The sequence below is a fragment of the Ursus americanus genome, chromosome 12, assembly GCF_024610735.1.
Source record: "Ursus americanus isolate L20-20 chromosome 12, mUrsAme1.1.p, whole genome shotgun sequence".
Classification (NCBI taxonomy): Eukaryota; Metazoa; Chordata; class Mammalia; order Carnivora; family Ursidae; genus Ursus; species Ursus americanus.
In genome coordinates this window covers 8,421,562-8,443,129 of record NC_142138.1, presented here as the reverse complement: position 1 = coordinate 8,443,129, position 21,568 = coordinate 8,421,562, and the positions used below count along the sequence as shown (strand labels likewise).

Sequence of the window (21,568 nt, the reverse complement as noted above, 5' to 3'; positions counted from 1 at the left end):
GGTACCACACTTTGAGAACCACTGTTTGTAGAAAAATAGTTGTTCTATTTATTGTTGTTGTTTATGATTTCAAATTCTGCAACTTCATAGTTTCTTGAAACCGTTTTTTTTCCAGAAAGCTCTTAAAATTTAGCATCTTAACTATTTGTGAAATATACTTAGCCTTGATCATCTGTAAGCATTTTCTTAGCACTATAGGAATTCTCTTTTAACATCCAGGCTTAACCTTTGGCTAAAGATATGAATTTATTTTAATTTATGATCATTAGTTCAGTCACTTTAAATATGATCTAACTTTGCAATTTTTATATCATTTGCACCCACACCAACCTTTTAGGGTAGGCAATTATGAATATAACTATGTTTCTAATGAGTGTTAAATCTTATCCTTGGTAGTTTTTCAGGATGGCTAAAATCCATTTCCAAGTATATACATTCAAATGTGTTCCCATATTTGATTAGCTTTATTGTCATCATTCCCAGTAGTCTCTTAAAATGCCAATTGTCAAACTTCTTTACTGACAAGAGGTAGAATAAGTTTTTTAAGTATGGTATACAAAGCAAAACTTAGTTACAGTTGTTGGAATGGAGAATTCAGTTAGAGCCAAAAGATGTTTTAAGGAGCAGAATACAGTCAGTTCAAAGCCTGATTGAAAGCAACTTCAATTTTATAGTTTTCTTCAAACAACATCTTCATTGTTTTCTGGAAAAATGGTATTTGAGAAAAAGAAGTGTCTCGAGTTACTGTTTTTATGAGGAGAGAATTGCTGAGTCTTTTAAATGGTTAATGAGAAGAAGTAATAGTTAAACACTTGGAGCATTGATTTCTGATTTGAATTCTCCAACACAGGCCAGCCCTGAGGGAAGGGGAAAAAAAGCTTGCTAATTAACATTTGATTACTGATGCCACCTTCTCATTCCCCTTGCACCATCCGGTTTCAAGTGTTTTTGTTCAGGAAGGATTTTTAGGATGGTTTTAACTTGCATTTTAGTAAAACAAATCCTTCTGCAACTGCAGTGAGTATGTAATATGTTAAAAAAGAAGAAAAAGAAAAGTCCTTAGATATGAAGTATGTGTTCAAAACCCAGTCTGGATCAGGAATGATTGGTTTCTTAACTATAAGCCTTTCAGAGCACCAAAGATTGCTAGGAAACTGGAAGGAAGCCTAGTCTGTATGCCTTATTTTGATTTAAACACCCACACACAAATACTTATTTGTTCAGTGCAGTTACTATTTAGCAAACTCCTAACCAGAGCACCATTTGATAGTGTGAAGTACTTGGAGTTCAAAGTTTGATATAATTAAATTTGGATAGGTTCTAACAGGACCTTTTTCTTCTAAGATTGATAAGAGAATGAAATAGATATCTGTTTCAGGGTGCTTTTTGGTAAGGGTTGTAATTTGCCATAGTATTCTTAATTCAGAAAAATTAGGAACTAGAATACTCATAAATTGATAGCTATTCTAATCCCATGGCAATTAAGTATTTTGTTTCTTTTTTTGCTCTATTAAAATGTTTGATATGTGAAGAATCCTGAGCCAGATTTCAAACTTTTAAAGATGTTGACATAAATTAATGGAACTTTACAACTATATCACTTAGCTAGTAATATTCTGGCAAAACCATAGCCTCACTGATAACATTTGGTTGATGGAATAGTTATTTGGGAAACCAACATGACTGGCTTTATTTTTAAATGAGAGTTTGTAAGAGGAAACTGTTATTTATCCTTTTAAAAAATGTAGACTTTTTAGTGTAGTAAAAAGCAAAAGCTAAGACTCTTCTCATCTAAGAAAAAATTCACTTAAATGCTTATTATAAATCTGTATTTCTTACCTGAAATTATTTGCAATTTTCCTTTTTGATGTATTGTATTAACTCTTTACTATTTTTCTTCCATGTTCATTTTAAACTTTCCCATATTGCTTTCTTGTTCTTGTTTTCTTTTTTTCCTGTTCCTAGGATTAACTCCAATATTGTCATAAAATTTTAGAATTTTGAAAATCAGAAGTGATCTTGTTTTATTCTCTTCTAATATTGAGTAAACTAAGTCTCAGAGGGATTTCACCAACTTGCCCACAATAACAGCTGGACAAAATTAAGACTAGAAATCTAGTTCTCTCCTCTCATTATGCCATAATACCTCAAACCTTGTGCCTTTTCTACTGTCAGAATCTGCTTTCTCTTGGATAGTACTGAAATGACATTTAAAATTCCCTGAAATGTTTTTCAGTAGTTTGATCAACATTTAGCACACAAGGAATGATTTTATTAAGGCTCACAAGTTTCTACTAAGTTTTTTATATTTCAGTTTGAATAGCTACAAACAACTCATTTGAGGCTAATCTGAGCCTCAAAATTTAGCCTTTAGCAGAGTAACTTCCTAAGAATTTTTTTTCTAAGAAATTCTGATAAATTTTAACTAAAAAATAAAATAATTTGGAAATTTATGGAACTCAAAAGAAAACTTTGTGGGAGATGAAGATCTTATATAATTTTATATTGAGCAGGTCATAATAAAAATGATCTTTTCCCCAGTGCTGTATTTATCACTGAAAATTCCACATGAGGAAATATGAATTTTGAAGTAAAGAGCATTGCTTAGCTTTATACATTAATTATTGTATAACAAATAGATGTTTATTATGAAAAGCAAATAAACACATCAGTACTATATTCTATACTATTTCAAGTTAATATAATTTTTTTCTTCATCACAAACAGTTGTCTTATCTGAAGCAATGGGAAGGAATGAAACTATCCTTTTAGAAAATCTAGAAAACAAACTCTGAAAAGTCTGTTGTCAATCTAGAATACTTGATCCATAAAGAGTATACTTTGCAACATAACTTTAATGTTCAGCTGGTAATCAAAGCATTTATTAAATTTCTTCAGAATTAATTGAAACATTTGCATAGTTTAGCAGCCTGAAATCTCAGATTTAGAGCTTAATGCATAACCAGAATTGAAAAGATTATGAAGGTTCAGCATGTTATTGAGCTAATGCTGATCAAAGAAAACGTGTAAGACAAAAAGGCCCTTAGGAAATGTTACTCTGTGAAGTGCCACTTGTCCTTAACTGGAATTTAACACAAGTCTCTAAAGATGAAACTCCATCAGAAGTAGCACAATAATGGCAGCTGGGCATGTCAGCTACAACATCCTAGCCTGTGTATGTTCTTTCTGCCTCTCTCAAGTGCTGTCAAATCTTTCAAGTCAGTCTCTCAGTTTCTCTCTCTTCTTCCCCGTCCCCTTCCCCCTTCCCTTTAGTCCTACCTTTCTTCCCTGAGCCTCTCACTTTCCTTCTTCCTCTGTTTCTCCATCCTTCTTCCCTCTCTGAGAGAACTCTGTGTTCTTCATTTGATTCATGATGACCTTAAATTCATCTGCATCATTTCATACACAGCTGTATTTTGTTACTCAGGTTTCCTAGAATACTAATTTTTTAGAAGAATCATTTTTACTTTTGTGTGCATTTGGGATTTTTTCCTTCTCTACAAGATTGTGACGTAAAATTTTCATTAAGTAAAACCGTCAGTAAAGGTAATGGAATTTGAATATCTCCATCAGTAAAACTATCACTCGTTTTGTGCTTTTGCTATCATTATCACTTATCTTTCTTTCATATAATGGTAAAATCTGCCTATGGTTGCAGCATTGATAAAATAGGGAATTATTTTTGAAAGACTAGTTTGTTCACTTAAATTGTTGTTTAGTGATTGTGGTTTAACACATGATTCTTTTTGCTTAATCTCAGAAACTGTCAATTTAGTTTTTCCATTGGAACAATCAAACATTAGCCTAATATGCTTTGCCTAATATGCTTTACGTTGTACTGTCTCAGCCAAGTTCTGTCCACATTAACCAGTTTATTCTATGACAGGTTGCTTAACAGATGTCATTCTGGGAAGAACAATGAAGCCAAATACTTGTGCAATGGCTAACATTACTCTAACTTTGATCACTTTTGTTCAGCACATCAGTCTGGCGTTGTGCTTTATACCAACATAACACTATAGCCAGAACATGCTTTTCAGGCTTAGAATAGCAAAGGAATGTTATTCAATTCAGTGCAGTTACAGATGAGTTAATGGAAGAAGAAAAATACTGTTTATTTCATAATACCATATTGTTGTGTTTTGGAATTAAGGTGGAATTTAAAGAATCCCACTCCAGAGTTATTTGTTTCTAAACTCAACCCATAGTATTTGTGTATACTCTTCAATGCTGGGGTAGGCTTGCCACCTTTCCAACAGATAAATATTTGTCTTATCTTTCTACTCCCCCACCAAATAGCTGAGGAAGCTTGGTATATCTAGTCACCATAATTCAAAAATAACTTTAAGAAAGGAATTTTTTGTGTTGAGGCCTGAAGTCTCCTCATAATCCCTTTTCTGTCCTTTCCCTTTCTTTTATTAATATAATGCTTTGGGTTTATGGAACACCCTTCTTAAGAGCAGTACTGTTTAAGCATGACAAAATAGTCTTGGCTAGTGGAAGTGGTCAGAAGTTTGCCCAGTTGCATTTGGTTAAATTGTTGGGTTGATAATAACTAATGCAAATTTTCACACTTAATGCAACTGGCCATAAACAAAATACTGCATGGTAGACTGGCCATTGCTAAGAACCTCTGAAGAAAAGCTGTTTGTTTGAATTGAGTGGGGATCAAGCCATGCCCCCAAGCTCCTCAGTTCTCACTTACTTAGTCTTTTTTCACAGGTGTACATTAGAGATAAAAATAGATTGAGTTCCGTGTTTTGTTTTGTTTTGTTTTTTTCCCCAGTGAATATATATCTCTATTTCACTGGAAGGATAACTTAGATGTGTTTATGTATAATAAACAGTAATGTGATACAAGATGCTGTAATTGGACAACATGATACTTTAGGCTTCTGCGTTTTTAAAACATGAATGAATGCTGCTTGTTTTCCATATCGAAGTGGCATCATAGAACAGATTATGTGCAACATTTCAATATTAGCTTTACTTGTTACAGTCAGGTATTCCTGTAACTAACTTGAAGAGTTAGTTAAGATGGGGTGATCTCTCCATTCTTAGACTTCTTAGTTTTTTAAATTTGTACATTCAGAATGATACAGAATTTCTGTATCCTATTTAGAAGTAAAGCTGAAGACAGATATGACACCTCTTAATTACTGGGTAACATAGAGTTTAAACTTCCAGCACTTTATTTGGAGAAATTACTTACCTCCTGTCCTTTTAAAATGAAAGGTATAATGTTGCATGTTGAGAAAAGTAGTTTTTCATCTTTAACAGTATTTAAAAAGTATCATCACTCTATTTTCAGGAAGAGCCTAAATAGTATTTTAATGGATGGCTCTCAGTTAATATTCTGTTGAAATAGTTTTTAATTTGGGGTGATATCAAAGAAATAATCTGTGCTGCTTTATTAAGTTTTATATCTTTGAAACTTCCACCAAATAATAAAGATACCTTCAGGTTTTTCCTCCTGCCCTCTCCAAAAAATAAAACAAAACAAAAACTATATAGAAACTTGAAGTATATCTTTTGTTTATTGCACATCATGAGTCATTTAAAAATTCAAAACATTATTAACATTTATGATTATAATCCATCATAGATGAACTGTGCACCTGAAGTTTCGTGACTAAAAAGAAACTTGAAGTCATCCAGGAATATAAAAACAATTGGCAGAGGGAGATGTTTATTGAACCTTTATTTCACCTAGCCTTCATTGAGAATCTGCTTTTAAATTTGGTTTAGATTTTTTTACAAAATTTTTCTGACTTTTGTTTTCCTAGTTCCAAATTTTTGTTTCAAATCCAGAAGAGAAAAGGAAATACAATAAATATCACATAAATGGCAATGATCATAAGTCATGTGGAAACCTTATTTTAATTGTGCTTTTTCTTTGTATAGGTAAAGAGAAATGTGTATGACCTTACGAGTATCCCTGTTCGCCATCAATTATGGGAGGGCTGGCCAACTTCTGCCACAGATGACTCGGTAAGTGACAGTTATCAGTTTTTTATTCTCTTCTCTTTTTTGCCACTTTCAGTCTGATTGGTTGTGATAATAAGCAGAAGCAAATATTCTGAATGTTCCATTGAAAGAACTTTATAAATCAAATAATATGAAAATAAGGAGTTGTGATAATTTGAGTTCACTTGCAGAACAGATATCATAAACCAAGTATATCAGCGTTCTTTTGGTAATGTTAGTAACAATATCAGGAATTTGATGCTGCTTGATTTAATCTTTTCCTTAATGAAAAGAATATATTTAGATGTTCCTAATGAAATATCCTAAGCACAATTTTTTCCCCTAAATGACAGATGTCTCAAAATCAACCTAATCATTATATTTAATTTTAAAATTACATTTCCCATAGCAGGTTGATAGTTTTTTAAAAAGTTAATTTTTATAGTAATATTAATGGCCCTTTATTCTTAAAATACCCATAATTTTCACCGCCGTAAAAAGCTAGAGGAAAAGATTTAGTCTGTCATTTTTACCTATTATTTTGTCTATTTACGGTGATTATCCTACTGTAAATTTTTGAAACCTTTCCTCTCTCTGCCCTGTTTGCAGTGATTATTCTTTCCTAAGAAAGTAAATTTTATCATCTAAGGAGGCCAGCTGAAATTACATTTTGGCCACTTTTACCCATAATCTTGTTCTCACACCCTTTAAAAAAAAAAAAAGGAAGAAGAGAAGGTAAAAGATGAGAATGTTTCAAGAATTTTGAAGTTGTCCAATGTTTGTAATGAATAGGGCTAAAAAGAAATTGAGACTTTGTAAACATCTTTTAATAATAAATACCCAAATGTTTATAGCTAGGAAGCGAATTACCTTTTTGTATTTTCTAGTAAATACTGTGTTTATATCTGTATAATAATTACTTCTCTCTCAGCACCACCATCATACATTTTGTGGAAGATAGAAACATTTTTAAACAATTTATGTAGATGCTGAGTCTAAATTATTCCACAATTTAAACACAGTGCTTTTGGAAATTGCTTTTGTAGGTGATAGAACTTTAAAAATAATCAGAAAATGGAGGAACTTTTTTTTTTTAAGTGAACTCTTCCAGTAAAACTTGTTTTCATTAGGCACATTTATTTCTAAGCAACTGATAATTAATGTTGATACAGTCAGTCTTTAGAATTATTGGCTGGTTGTCCATGGCTAACGGGTAAGGATGTGGTGGTTGTTTTTACTTTGGATTTTTTTTTTCGCTATTGGAGAAAATTTGACACATTTGACAGAAATGTGATACATTTATTTTTACAAAACTCAGAGTGATGTTCTTAAATGATAGCCTCCTGTTTACCTGGGGAGACATGGAGAAACCAGAAATGTTCTTAGCGTTGTCTAATAATCTGTTACAAGAAATAATAACATTAGAAGAAAATAATTAAGATCTGACCATGTCACTTAAATTCTCTGAGCTTCAGTTACCTCACTAATTTGCAATATTGTTATGAGGAGGATTAGTGACAATATATGTATTGTACCTGGCTCATAGCAGACACTTAATAAATGAGTCACTATTGTAATTAATATTAACATATAATATTAGCTCACAAAATTATCACATGCAAGAATTGGCTGGGTTATATAAATGAAATGGTATTTGAGATTTGCTTCAAAATAACTTGTGGGGTTGGGAGAGTGAGTGGAGATACAGGTAAATCCAGGTAAGCCACGTATTGATCATTGTTGAAGCTGGATGATGGGTACATTCAGTTTATTATACTGTTTTCTCGACTTCTGTATATATTTGAAGTTTTCTGTAAAATTTCTATTAAAAAATTCTGTAAAAATTTCTGTAAAATTTTCTATAAAAATTTAAAGCAAAAATAATTGTAAGAACATAAGGTGATATAGTCCAGAAATGTGGGACTTCATAGGGTTTGAAAAGCCAACTGCTCTGAGACCCCATACTTGAAAACACCGGACTGAAACAGGCTTTTCAGATTCAAGTTCCAAGAGTGATAGGCAAATTTAGTAAAGAATTCAGTGAAAAATTCTTCTGTAGGATCATGCCTTATACATTTTAGGTGTTAAAAAAATACTGAGTTGACAGTCTTTTATGAGGCCCATGTTTTAATGATTGTTATAACATTTAATTTTTTACCAAAGAGTTCTAATGCAATTTCATGCCCCATAGGAGAATATGGAAACCAGCTTAAACTCACCATATTCATGACTATAATACTACCTGGTGTTGTATCTAAGTCACAGCTAACACAAGAGGGAATCTCCATTAAGAGACTTGATTCTTTTTGCCTCATTATTCATATTTGCACCTTGTCCCAGAACCTGTGAAGTGATGCCTGCCCACACCTCCCCAGAGCAAATGTTGCCACATTGGCAGGATGTTGCCTTGAGCTGCATGATTTGATACAACAAAGATGTTTAGGGCCAGGCTGCTTTTAACTGGTGCCATAGCAGATCCACTAGCTCCAGTACTTAGGTTTTGGCAAAAATGGCTTATAACTGTAGTCTTCTAAGGAGATCCCAGCCAAAGAAATGTCATGAAACCTTTCTTTCATTAGGATTATAAAAACTCATAAAGCTGGTGCTTGTAATCTATATTGTTGCAGGCGATGGTGTTTTTTTTTTTTTACTTATTTAAATCACTCAAGTGGAGGCATCTGCTACAAAACAAGATCGTCTTCACAGCTTAGGGCATGAATTGGGTACAGCTGAGAAATGTCAGCTGTGTAAACAGCCTGAAATGTGTTACCAACAAAAATATAATTAATTTCTTTCCAAGACAGTGTGCCATAACTTAATACTTAGAATGGTTTAACTTTCAGAGAAAGCACCTGAACATTTTCTTCCCAGTGCCAGAGTAGAAGATTGATTATAAAGGTCATTAAAAGTGAGGTTAGTTTGCACTTTTCCCGCTCAATTGCAGATATTTGTGTGGCTTTGAATATATAGTTACTTTAGATACCAGTGGCTTCCATGAATTTATGGAAACACCTTAGATCAAGAAGTTAATGGATTTGAGATGATGCAGGTATTCTAAAATTAGGCCATGGCGATGTTGCAGAACTCTGTAAATTTACTAAAAATCATCGAATTGAACACTTAAAAATGAGTAAATTTTGTGGCATGCAAATTATACCTCAAAAGCTATTTTTTAAAAAGTTAATGGAGAGAACTAGATTAAAATACTTTTTTCATTTACATTTTTATGTTGCATGAGAAATTTTTTGCAATAACACAGGAGATGTTTTCTTTAGCATACTTCTCATTAACCTTTGACTCAGCAAACGGGACAAAGAAATAGACTTCTTATAATTAGATTCTTGTATAATCTTGAGTCTCTTACCAACCTGATAGACTACACTCTTTTGACATTTTCAATGCTACTCAGTGAAGTCAACAGTCATTTAAAACATTGTTGTCCCATCTCCCTTCAGAGTTAAAATATTTTCTTTGCTTAGTTGTACTCTAATGGGGTATGGGATACTGTATGAATTGTCAATAACTCTTTCAGTTCCTTTTGCGCTCTTTCACCAGGGAAATAGGTATCTAAAGCTGCACCAGTAGGGGAATGTTTTCATGCTGTGACAGTTCAGCTGTGAGAACAAGGAGTTGCAAGTAGGCGAAAATCTCATTTTACACTTTAACAAGGATGCTCTTGGTTTCCAGAAAGTAGAAATAATTTTAACACTCTGAATTATGTCTAGACACCTTATTTATTATAATGCAGACAATTTAAATATATGTAGCTTTAAAAATTCCAAGTTTTAATAATGCTTATACAAAGGAAAAAAAAATCTTTCCTTTTTTTAAATCTAAAAATTGTTTTTTATAGTTTAATGTATTTTAATAGCAAACTTACTGGAACAGCACAGGAGAGAGACAATAGTAAAAACATGTACTTGCATGTAGGACAACTCAGAAAAGTATAATGAATGGATGGAATCCACTGTATGATAAAAATGCTACAAACACCATTTAGTTGCCATCAGTAAGAAATTTACTTGTTTTTAAAAAATCCAAATGCAGGCAGAAAAACTTAGCAGTTTTATTTATAATTGTTATTAAGTTGAACTGCTGAAACTTGTTCACTGAAATATTTTGACTTGCGTTAATGCTTTATATCCTTGCATTTATATTAAAAATTCACACACAAATGAAAATGGAAAAATTGCCAATACCTGATTTGTGTCCCCTATTTTTCCACTTTCAGTCATATACTTAGGTATCTTTTGACCCCATGGAAAAAAACATATCTAACATTCAGAACTACCAATAACAGGCAGAAGAAAAAAAAATTTTTTTAAAGAATGAAATGCTTTCCATCAGTGGGTTCTTAAGCACATTCTCCTCATGTGTGACTTGCTAGCTGGATGTCTTTCTGGCATAATTGTTACACATTTGGCATGGATAGCATACAGTTGGTGTCTTCAAAAAGGCCCACCAGATAGGCCTCACTTGCCTCTTGCAAAGCACCAATAGCTGACTCTGGAAGCACAAATCTGTTTTGAAGTCCTGAGCGTTTCTCACACCAGCTGCTGGAAAGGAAGTTTACGAATCAGAAGTTCAGCGGACTTCTGATAACGTCTAATTTCACAGAGTGCCACAATACCAGGCCTGTAACGATTAGATTTCTTCATCCTTCCAGTAGAGGGTGCACTCTTGCTAGAGGCTTTTCTATCCAGTTGCTTCCTCAGTGCTTTACCACCAGTGGATTTGCAGTCTACTTTGTAGGAGCCATGGAATAGAGACCTCCTTACTTACCACCCTTCTCCTTCAGCTAGAGCTGGGTGAGCTAGAGGTGGTGCAGCAGTGGCTGCAAACACAATTTAATCCTTCAGGTTTAATACTTTTTTTATTGTGTACCTTTTTTTTTCTTCTGAGTTTACTAATGGGCTTCTGTGGTTTCATCATTGGCTAAAGGAATGTTAACTCAGAATTTAAGAAAGTAGGAATTTTATTTTATTTTTTAAAGATTTATTTATTTTAGAGAGAGAGAAATAGAGAGCGGGGGGGGGGGGGGGACAGAGGGAGAGAAAGAGAGACTCTTCAAGCAGACTACCTGCTGAGCTTGATCCCAGGACCTGGAGATCATGACCTGAGCTGAAATGAAGAACCGGACACTCAACCAGCTGAGCCACCCAGTTGCCTCTTGAGAAGTTCGGGATTTTAGAATCAGTTCTTAGGCATGTGTTAGGAGTCAGAAAGCTGCTTATTAAATATTTTCACATTGAAAATGAGATCATTTATAAGCAGAATCATTACACAGTGGTTTTTCTCTAAAATAAAATAAAAACAAAACAAAAACCACACACACACCCCTCCTTCCTTTCTGTAGTTTTAAATAAAAAGAAATTGTGAGTGTAGGTATGTTTTCTGCTTTGATCCTTCTGATGGGAACCTTTTTTTTTCTGTAACTTCTCCCTGATGCATTGAGTTTGGCAGGTGTCAAATTATGGACATTCCCTTGCCACTGGATCCCTGCCCTCCACTTTACAGGAGCTGCTGTCTGAATAGACTCTCACAATTACCACATACTTACTACACTGTAGTTACCTACTAAGTAAACTCATAAGCTTCCACTATAGTCATTCCATCCATTGTTGCAAGGTTAACATTTCTGAAGTGCAGAATAAATCCCATTCAGCCTTACTTACTTATCTTAAATGGCAACCCAATACTTGCTGGTTTAGGTACAGATTTTTATGCTGGCACTCAAAACCCTTCATTCTTTGGTCTGAAATGTCTCTTCCAGGTTCATTTTCCCATATAGGCCCAGAATAAATGCTGAGTAAATAGTTCTCAATGATTGAATATGATAATATATATATCTCAGCTTTAGCTAACTACTTATTTTGCTATTCCTGAAATATACATGATACTCTCTCCTACTCTGTGTCAGTTAATCATACTATTCCTTCTGCCTGGAATACCTAGAGCAATAATTTCCTTTCTCCAAGACTTTTCTTCAAGAAACTTTGCCCATATGCCTCTTCCCGTGCCACCTTCTCCAACCCTCTTAGAAATAAACTTATATTTCTATTCTTCTGTCTTTCAAAAAAAGATTTATTATTCATTTGAGAGAGAGAGCATGCATGCATGTGAGAGAGGGACAGAGGTTGAGAACCTCCAGGCAAACTCCCTGCCAAGCATGGAGCCTGACATGGGGTCAACCCCATAACCCATGAGATCATGACCTGAGCAGAAACCAAGGGTCGGACGCTTAACCGACTGAGGTGCCCCTCTGTTCTTCTATTTAAATTTCCTTATTTGGTTCTTTCCTTCCTTTATTCCTCTCACCTGGCTCTATTACTTACCATCTGAATAACCACAAACAATTAACCTCTCTGGGTGTCAGTCTCTATAACTGTAGAACACAGATAATTACTCGTAGAGGTATTGTGAAGACTGAAAGAGTCAATAATTATAAATACAGTACTCCTAAGTTTATTTTGAAGATTAAAGTAGTCAATACAAAATAATGTCTAATATAGTTAACTTTTGGCTGTTACTGTTTTTTTCATCCATCTATCTGTTCATTCACTGGACATTTGCAGAACAACTGTTATAGGCCAGTAAACATGCCGGCCCTGAAAGTTGCAAGACTAAGGTCCTATTCTTCAGGTCCATTCCTCAGGGATTGCAAAATATAGTGTGAGACAGATGTGTAAGCAATGACAATTAAAGTTTATGTAAATGCAAAGGGATCATTGAAGAGGGAGCAACCAATTTTGCTGACAAATGGGGGTGGTGAAAGAATGACTTCCCAGAGAAAGGGATATTTGATTGTATTTTAATTTGTATTCTTGTGTTCCTCTCTTTTGTAAGTTCTAAAAATTGAGAGTAAGAACTGTCTTCCTCATCTCTGTATTCTCTGTAAGGATCAAACATAGTGTACATTCACTCATTTCAATTGTTCAGAGCTCCACTAAGTTGACATCTGTGACAATAAACAACTAAACAGTGAGTTTGTATGATTATAGTAACTTGATAAACTGAAAATCAGGTTTATTTTCTTTCTAATAAAAATTAAATTATCAAAACTCAGTGTTTCTTTAGTGGCAAGTAAAATAACATAGTTGGGGTGGGGGGGCAGGGTAACACCAAGCTGATTCATACCAAGGTATGCGTGTGTGTGTCAGAGCAGGGCAATCCAAGTTCATTGAATTGCAGCATTGCTCTTATTTGGGTAAGTTACTTATGGTATGAATTTCAGTTTCATCATCTGCAAAATGAGGATGCTATTGACACCCTTGCAAGTCTATTGTGAAGATTAAATGGAGTAACATAACAGGTTGAAACATATAAAATTGCCACTTTTTAAGAACAAAATATTTGGATATTAACAATTTCATATGGTTTTACCTAATAGGTAAAGCACATAATATGCAGGGTTTGGCAATTGTAACTGTCAGCCCAAATCCCTATCAATGATACATCTATTTTTGTAAATAATGTTTTATTGGAACACAGTCACACCTATTTGTATATGTATTGTATACAGCTTCTTTTACACTACAACTGATGGCAGGGGTGTGTGGTTACACAAAACCACATGCCCACAAAGCCTAAAATATCTACTGTTTGGACCTTTACAGAAAAAGTTTGCCAACCCCTTGTGTAATGTCTGGCATTTAGTAGGCATTCAACAAACATTAGCTCCTTTTCCCTTGAGTAAGCACCTTCTTTATATCACATACACATGCAGAATCAGAAGCATTCTTTGGGTAGCTTCAGGGCCATTTTATGCTATTTAAATTACTCTGTTGGCCTGTCCTATGTCAGACAAATTTAGGCAATCTTTGAACATCTTCACTGCCTCTTTCTGTATTTGGCAAGTTATAGATAATGTTGCTTCTGATGGTGGTGAGACTCTGTAGCTTCAGAGCATTCATTGCCCTTGTCAACATATAGAGTCTTTTACAAATAACACAGGCAAAGACTAAACAGCCAGAAAGAACAGCTTTGAAAGCAGAAGAAAGTTCGATTTTAAAAGGAATGAAAAGTTGTGAAATGGACTATACCCTGAATAGAGAGAGTGAGAAATTCGGGAAGGTGGATGAAACATTCAAGGGACATATTTACTCAGTAAATATGAGGGCAAACACATGGAAGCAAGACATCCCCCAACAGGAAATTTACAAGCACTATGATCTGATGCCGTAATCTTGATTTCAGTTTATTAAAATCCCAAACCTGTAGACTACTGTTTCTGCCTGTGAAAAGGTAACTGCTATGAAAATGTTCTTCCTTCTGTAAACAACTAGAAGACTTGATAAAATATGTGATATATAACTATTTTCAGATATTAGATAACAGATAGTGCAGGACTCTGATGAAGGAAACGAATGAGCTTACATTCTGCCTGGAGGTAATTTCTGGATCCTAAAGTAGGGAGAAGAAACCAAAGCAGAGCCTGCTATTTTGTTGAGTTTGAAGAGACAGAGTGTTTAGGGAAGTCAAGGCAGTTAGACTTTTTGTAAAGTAGAGTAGCAGAGGAAAAACCTCTAGAAATCTACATAGTCCCACATGGTGTTTAGCTGAATACCAACCTGTGCATACATAGGGTGAAATTCCAGGAGGCTGGATAACGATAGACTGCCAGGAAAAAGAACAATTGAGAGCTGTAAGGCAAACGATTCTGAGCTTGCACAGAACTGGGAATAATTTGAGTTCCCACGAGCCATAGTAGAGGCACCTCAGTGACTACATGGGACATTCAGGAGATACTCTCCAGAAGAGTCACACCTTAATGGAGTGAATAAACAAGCCCTAGGGTGGAGACTACTCTAGGACTGCCGTTTTACGCACTTAAAAACAACCTTCAAAAGGAACAAGTTGATTAACAAATTAACAAATTGCCTCTAAGAAACAGAGTCCAACATCCCCATTCAAAAGTTACTGCACATATGAACAGCAGGGAAACCTAACCCACAATCAGGAGAGAAATTAGTCAAAAGAATTAGACCTAGAAGTGACTTAGATAATGGAATTAGTACATGGGGACTTCAGCTATTATAAATATTATGAATATGCTCAAGGATTTAAAAAACATGAACTTACTGAGGAGAGAATAGAATATATAAAATGGAATAACATGTCATTCTAGAGATAATATACTATCTGAAATGACAATTTCACTGGATGGCTTAATAGCAGATTAGTAACTGCCAAAGAAAAGACCAGCAAACTTGAATATATAACAATAGAAACTATCTAAATTGAAGCATAGAGAGAAAAAAAGACAAGAATAAATAAACAAAGTATCAGTGACCTCTAGAGCAAAATCAAGCAGTCAAACAAACATGCAGTTGGAGTCCTCAAGGGAGAGAAAAGATTGGGGAAGGTCAAGACAAAAGAAAATATTTGAAGAAATAATCTCTAAAGTGTTTCCATAGCTGATGAAAATGATAAAACTTATAGATTCAAAAAGCTCAATGAACTCCATGAAGGGTAAACACGAAGATTTCTACACTAAGTAGTATCATTGTCAAATTGCTGAAAACAAGTGATAAAGAGAAAAAAGTTTTCAAAGCAGAAAGAATTTAAAAAACGCAGATAACACAGGGGAACAAATACAGACTCTTTAGATTTCTCATCAGAAACAATGCAAGCTAAAAAGCAATGGAATGACATATTTAAAGTACTGAAAGTTAAAAAAAATGACAATTTAGAATTCTATATAAGGTGAAAATAATCTTTCAGAACTGAAGGAAAAATACTTTTTTAAACAAAAACTGAGAGAATTTGGTGCCAGCATACCTGCACTATAAGAAATATTAAAAGAAGTTCTTTTAGGCAGAAGGAAAATGACACCAGAATAAACTTTGATCTATACAGAAGAATGAAGTGCTAGTAATGGTAAAATGTGGTTGAATATAAAAGACATTTTTCCTTCTGTTTTTAATTTCTTTAAAAGGTAACTATTTAAAGAAGAAGCTAATAATGACTTTTGGACATATGTAGAAATAAAGTATATAACAACAATAGCATGAAAGAATTGTAGGAGGGTTCCTTCTCATACATGAAGTGATGTAATATTAATTGAAGATAGTCTATTATATTAAAGATGCATATTGTAAACCTTAGAGCAGCCACTAAAAAAAAAGACAAAACATATAGTTAATAAGCTATTTAGATAAAATGGATACTAAAAAAAATATCCAGAATAAGGCAGGAAAAAGGAAAAGAATGGGATATGCACAAAACAACTAGCAAGATGAAAGATTCAAATCCAACCACATAATAATTACAGTAAATATAAATGGTCTGTACATTAAAGAGCAAAGATTGTCAAAATGAATTTTTAAAAGTAAGACTCAATTATATGCTGCCTATAAGAAACATACTTTAAATATAATGACAGTAATAAGTTAGACATAAATGAAATGGGAAGATATTTACAAACACTAAATATAAGAAAGCTATATAACTACATTAACATCAAAGTACAGAAAAAAGAATATTACCAGGTCTAAAAAGAGACATTTCATAATGACTGAAAGGACAGTTCAAGAAGATATAACAGTCTTAAATGTGTATGCACCTAATAACAGTTTCAAAATACATAAAATAAAAACTGACAGGACCAAAAGAATAAACAAGTTCACGATTATACCTAGAGATTTCATATTCCTATCTCAGCAATTATAGGAAAATGACAGATAAGGGTATAGAAGATTTGAGCAATACTCCTAACCAACTTGACCTAATTGAAACTTATAGACACTTTACTTAACAGTAACAGAGTACAGAGCCTTTTCAAGTGTACATGGTACATTCACCAGCATAGACCATGGCCTGGACCATAAATAAAGTCTTAATAAATTTTAGAGGACTACAATCAAGTGTATTATATCTGACCAAAACAAAATTAAATTGCATATTTTATAATTTATGTAATTTATAATTTACATAAGTTATCTTTATTCTCATGCACAGTGTTTAGTAGTTTGTTTCTTTGTATGTCCAATATAATCAACAAAAAAAGCTACTAAAAGTGACGAGTGAAATTAACAAGGGCACAGCCTACAAAGTTAATATACCCCCCCAAAAAAATACTACATAGGACCAAAGAAAACATTGAAGGTGGAGTTTTTGAAGTATTATACCATTCATGATTCCATCCCCAAACATGAAATATTTCAGGATAAATCTAACAAAACATATGCAAGAGCTGTACACTGAAAACTACAAATTATTGCATAAAGAAATACAGTCATACCTTGGAGATATCATAGGTTTGGTTCCAGACCACTGCAGTAAAGCAAGTATCGAAATAAAACGAATCAAACGAATTTTTTTGTTTCCTAGTGCACATGAAAGTTATGTTTACATCATACTGTAGTCTGTTACAATGTACATACCTTAATTTAAAAATACTTTATTGCTAGAACAAAATGCCAACCATCATCTGAGCTTTTAGCAGGTTTGCTGGTAGAGGGTCTTGCCTTGATGTCGATGACAGCTGAGTGATCAGGGTGGCGGTTGCAGAAGATTGGAGTGGCTGTAGCAATTTCTTAAAATAAGACAGCAATAAATTTTGCTGTACTGACTGACTCCTCCTTTCAAGGACAATTTCTCTATATCATGCAATGCTGTTTGATAGCATTTTACCCACTGTAGAACTTCTTTCAAAATTGGGGTCAGTCCTCTCCAGTCTTGCTATTGCTTGATCAACTGAGTTTATATAGTATTCTAAATCTTTTATTGTCATTTTAACAGTGTTCATAGCATCTTCACCAGGAATTGATTCCTTCTCAAGACCGTTTTCTTTGTTAATCCATAAAAAGCAACTCCTCATCTGTTCAGATTTTATCATGACATTGCAGCCATTCAGTCACATCTTCAGACTCTACTTCTAATTCTAGTTCTCTTGCTCTTTCCACCCCATCTGCAGTTACTTTCCCACTGCAGTCTTGAAACCCTCAAAGTCATGCATGAGGGTTGGAATCAACTTTTTCCAAACGCTTGTTCATGTTGATATTTTGACTTCTTCCCACAAATCAGAAATGTTCTCAATGTTATCTAGAATGGTACATCCTTTCCAGAAGGTGTTTGATCTGTTTTGCCTAGATCCATTAGATGAATCACTCTCTGTGGCAGCTATAGCCTTATAAAATGGATTTCTTAAATGATAAAACTTGAAAGTCGAAAGGACTTCTTGACCCATGGGCTGCAGAATAGATGCTGTGTTAGCGGGCATGAAAACAGCATTACTCTTGTTGTCCATCTACATGAGAGCTCTTGGGTGGCCAGGAATATTGTCAGTGAGCAGTAGTACTTTGAAAGAAATCTTTTTTCTGAGCAGTAGGTCTCAACAGCGCGCTTAAAATATTCAGTAAACCATGTTGTAAACAGATGTGTTTTCATGTAGGCTTTATTGTTTGATTTAAAGAGTACAGACAGAGTAGATTTAGTGTGATTCCTAAGGGCCCTAGGATTTCCAGAAAGGTAAAGGAGCATGGACTTCAGCTGAAAGTCACCAGCTGCATTAAGGCCCTTGCAAGAGTCAGCCTGTCCTATGAAGCTTTAAAGCCAGGCATTGACTTCTCTTCTCTAGCTATAAAAGACGTAGGTGGCATCTACTTCCAATATAAGGCTGTTTAGTCTACGTTGAAAATCTGTTGTTTAGTGTAGCCACCTTCATTAATTATTTTAGCTAGAGCTTCCAGGTAACCACTGCAGCTTCTATATCAGCACTTGCTGCTTCACCTTGTAATTTTATATTATGGAGATGGCTTCTTTCCTTAAACCTCACAAACTTACCTCTGCTAGCTTCATATTTTTCTTCTGTAGCTTCCTTACCTCTCTTATCTTTCACAGAATTGAAGGACATTAGGATCTTGCTCCGGATTAGATTTTGACCTAAGGGAATGTTGTGGCTGGTTTGATCTTCCATCCAGACCACTCAGACTTTCTCCATATCAGCAATAAGGCTGTTTCTCTTTCTTATCATTCATGTATTCATTGGAGTAGCACTTTTAGTTTCCTTCAAGAATTTTCCCTTTGCATTCACAACTTGGCTAACTGTTCGGTGCAAGAGGCATAGTTTTCAGTTTATCTTGGCTTTCAACATGTCCTCCTCACTAAGCTTAATCATTTGTACTTTTTAATTTAAAATGAGAAATATGGGGGCGCCTGGGTGGCACAGCGGTTAAGCGTCTGCCTTCGGGTCAGGGCGTGATCCCAGCGTTATGGGATCGAGCCCCACATCAGGCTCCCTCCCCTATGAGCCTGCTTCTTCCTCTCCCCCTGCTTGTGTTCCCTCTCTCGCTGGCTATCTCTATCTCTGTCAAATAAATAAATAAAATCTTTAAAAAATAATAAAAATAAAATAAAATGAGAAATATGCAACTCTTCCTTTCACTTGAACACTCAGGGACCATTGTAGGGTTATTAACTGGTGTAATTTCAATATTGTGTCTCAGAGAATAGGGAAGCCTGTGGAGAGGGAGAGAAATGGGGAAAAGCTCATTGGTAGAGCAATCAGAACATATATAACGTTCATCAGTTAAGTTCACTGCCTTATATGGGTGTGGTTCATGGTCCCCTAAAACAATTATAATAGTAACTTCAAAGATCACTGATCATACATAACCATAACAACTATAATAATAATGGAAAAGTTGGAAATACTGCAAGGGAGAGGGAGAGAGAGAGTTTGTTAAGCAGGCTCCATGCCCAGTGTGGAGTCTAACACAGGGCTCGATCTCATGACCCTGAGATGGTGACCTGAGCTGAAATCAAGAGTTGGTCGCTTCACCAACTGAGCCATACAGGCGCCTCTAAGTTCTATTTTTAATAGTGGATTTTGATGAATATGTTGATTTAAAACCATAACTGATAAATGAGAAGGCAAAATGAAGAACCAGTATTCAACTCCAAATCTGCTCCCTCCCTGATGCCACCACATACCTTATCTTTGTACCATGCTATTTCTTATGTGTTCCATATTTCCCAAGATAGTTTCAATTTTTAAATATCCAGTCAAACTTTTTCCAGAATTGCACTAATACTGGTTTAAAGTGTAACAATTATTCAATAAAAGGCAGAAACAGAGAAACAAAATTTGTCTTTATTTTCCTTTATTAGATTAGCATTTATGTGTCTTTGAGTGTAATTGAATTTTTGATTTTCACTGTAGCGCTTTGGTTTGTATATGTATATTTTCTTGGAATAGTAGTCGTATGATTAATGTGGCAGGGAATGTGCAGCAAAACTCTATTTTGCTACCCACAGCTACTTAATATAATGCTAGGTAAGCATATTAAGAGACACTTATATAGTAATTTTTTAGTTTACAAAGCATATTTCATATACATGATCTCATTTGAGCCAAGTAGTAGATTATAAGTAAATAATTTTTGATAGAAATAGTGTACAGTAGAATACAGTTGGTATTATTATAAATTTTCTTCAGTGTTATTTCAAACCACTTCTTCCTTCTAACTAACCTTAGAGTAGTTGTAATAATGTATTTATTTACATACACTTTTCTCTATAAGACTATGAACTCCTTGAGGGCAGGAAGTAGGTCTTATTCATCTTTGTGTCTCAGGTGCCTAGTATAGCCCCTGGCACGAAATAAACAGTAAATGTTTCTTGTATTTATATTAAATGTAACTCTGAAAAGTCAAGTGGTTGGCTCTAAATTGCAATAAATAACTGCTAGCCCAGTACTCTAATACATATTACTGCTTTCTTCAGACGTTCCCCTGCTCTTTTTCAAGAAACCAAGCTCTTCTCCGTTATTGAGAAAGGTCTTATTGGAACCCTTGTATACACTTGACCCTATTCTATAACTGAGAAATGAAAGGTTGTTTATAGTACATATGTGCACTACTTAATCTCTGGCATTTGTGTTTGCAAGTTAACATGCTGTCTATTGCATTTGAACAGCTGTAACATATGTGATAAGATTTCTTAATAAGTCATTTTCTTGAGCAATGGAAATATGAATCTGGAGAAAAATGTTCCCAGCTTAAGTTGTACTTTAGACTATTGGGTTTTAAACAATCAGTTGCCTGTAATTCTCTGTTTGAGAAAGGTAGTAAAGATAGCATTGTAACCTGTTTTGGAGCTAACAGAGATTCCATGGCATTTTTTGATGTGTAAAGAAAAGGGCTGTTTGCAACTATGTTCAATTGGCTAAATTCCTATAAATTTTCCAACAGAAAGAGAAGGCTTAAAATGAAAATTGATGCATGATAAGTAGCTTTTTGAGTTCAAGGGGGCTTAATCAATAGTCGTATCAATTGCTGGCCCATATCATGATGTTGTTTAATATTCTACATGTATAATATATAAGGGTTTTTTTGGATAAACATCTACAAGAGATTGTTGGTACTGATTGTTCCCACAGCCAATGAAAGTCTTTTTGTTCTTTTATTGTATGTTTGTTGACAGTTGTGATCAACATGGAATGAACTGCTTTACAGTTTATTACTTTCAAAGTACAAATTTGAATGCTGTGGATTCAGATGTATGAAAGAGATAAAATTACAGACAGCTTTGAGTGGCAGTTACATATCAAACCTCACGGGGGTTTGACAGGCAACGAATATCGTTATTAGACGCTTTT

General features: G+C 34.4%; 1 protein-coding gene across 3 annotated transcripts in view; it reads left to right on the top strand.

Moving 5' to 3' along the window:
* FAF1 (Fas associated factor 1) overlaps positions 1–21,568 on the top strand; it is a 483,547-nt gene that overhangs the window by 280,903 nt on the left and 181,076 nt on the right. For all 3 annotated transcript variants that reach the window (XM_087865864.1, XM_087865865.1, XM_045799577.2), the window contains one exon: positions 5,905–5,991. In XM_087865864.1, coding sequence (XP_087721990.1) covers positions 5,905–5,991 — 87 coding nt within the window. The remainder of the gene's footprint in view (positions 1–5,904; positions 5,992–21,568) is intronic.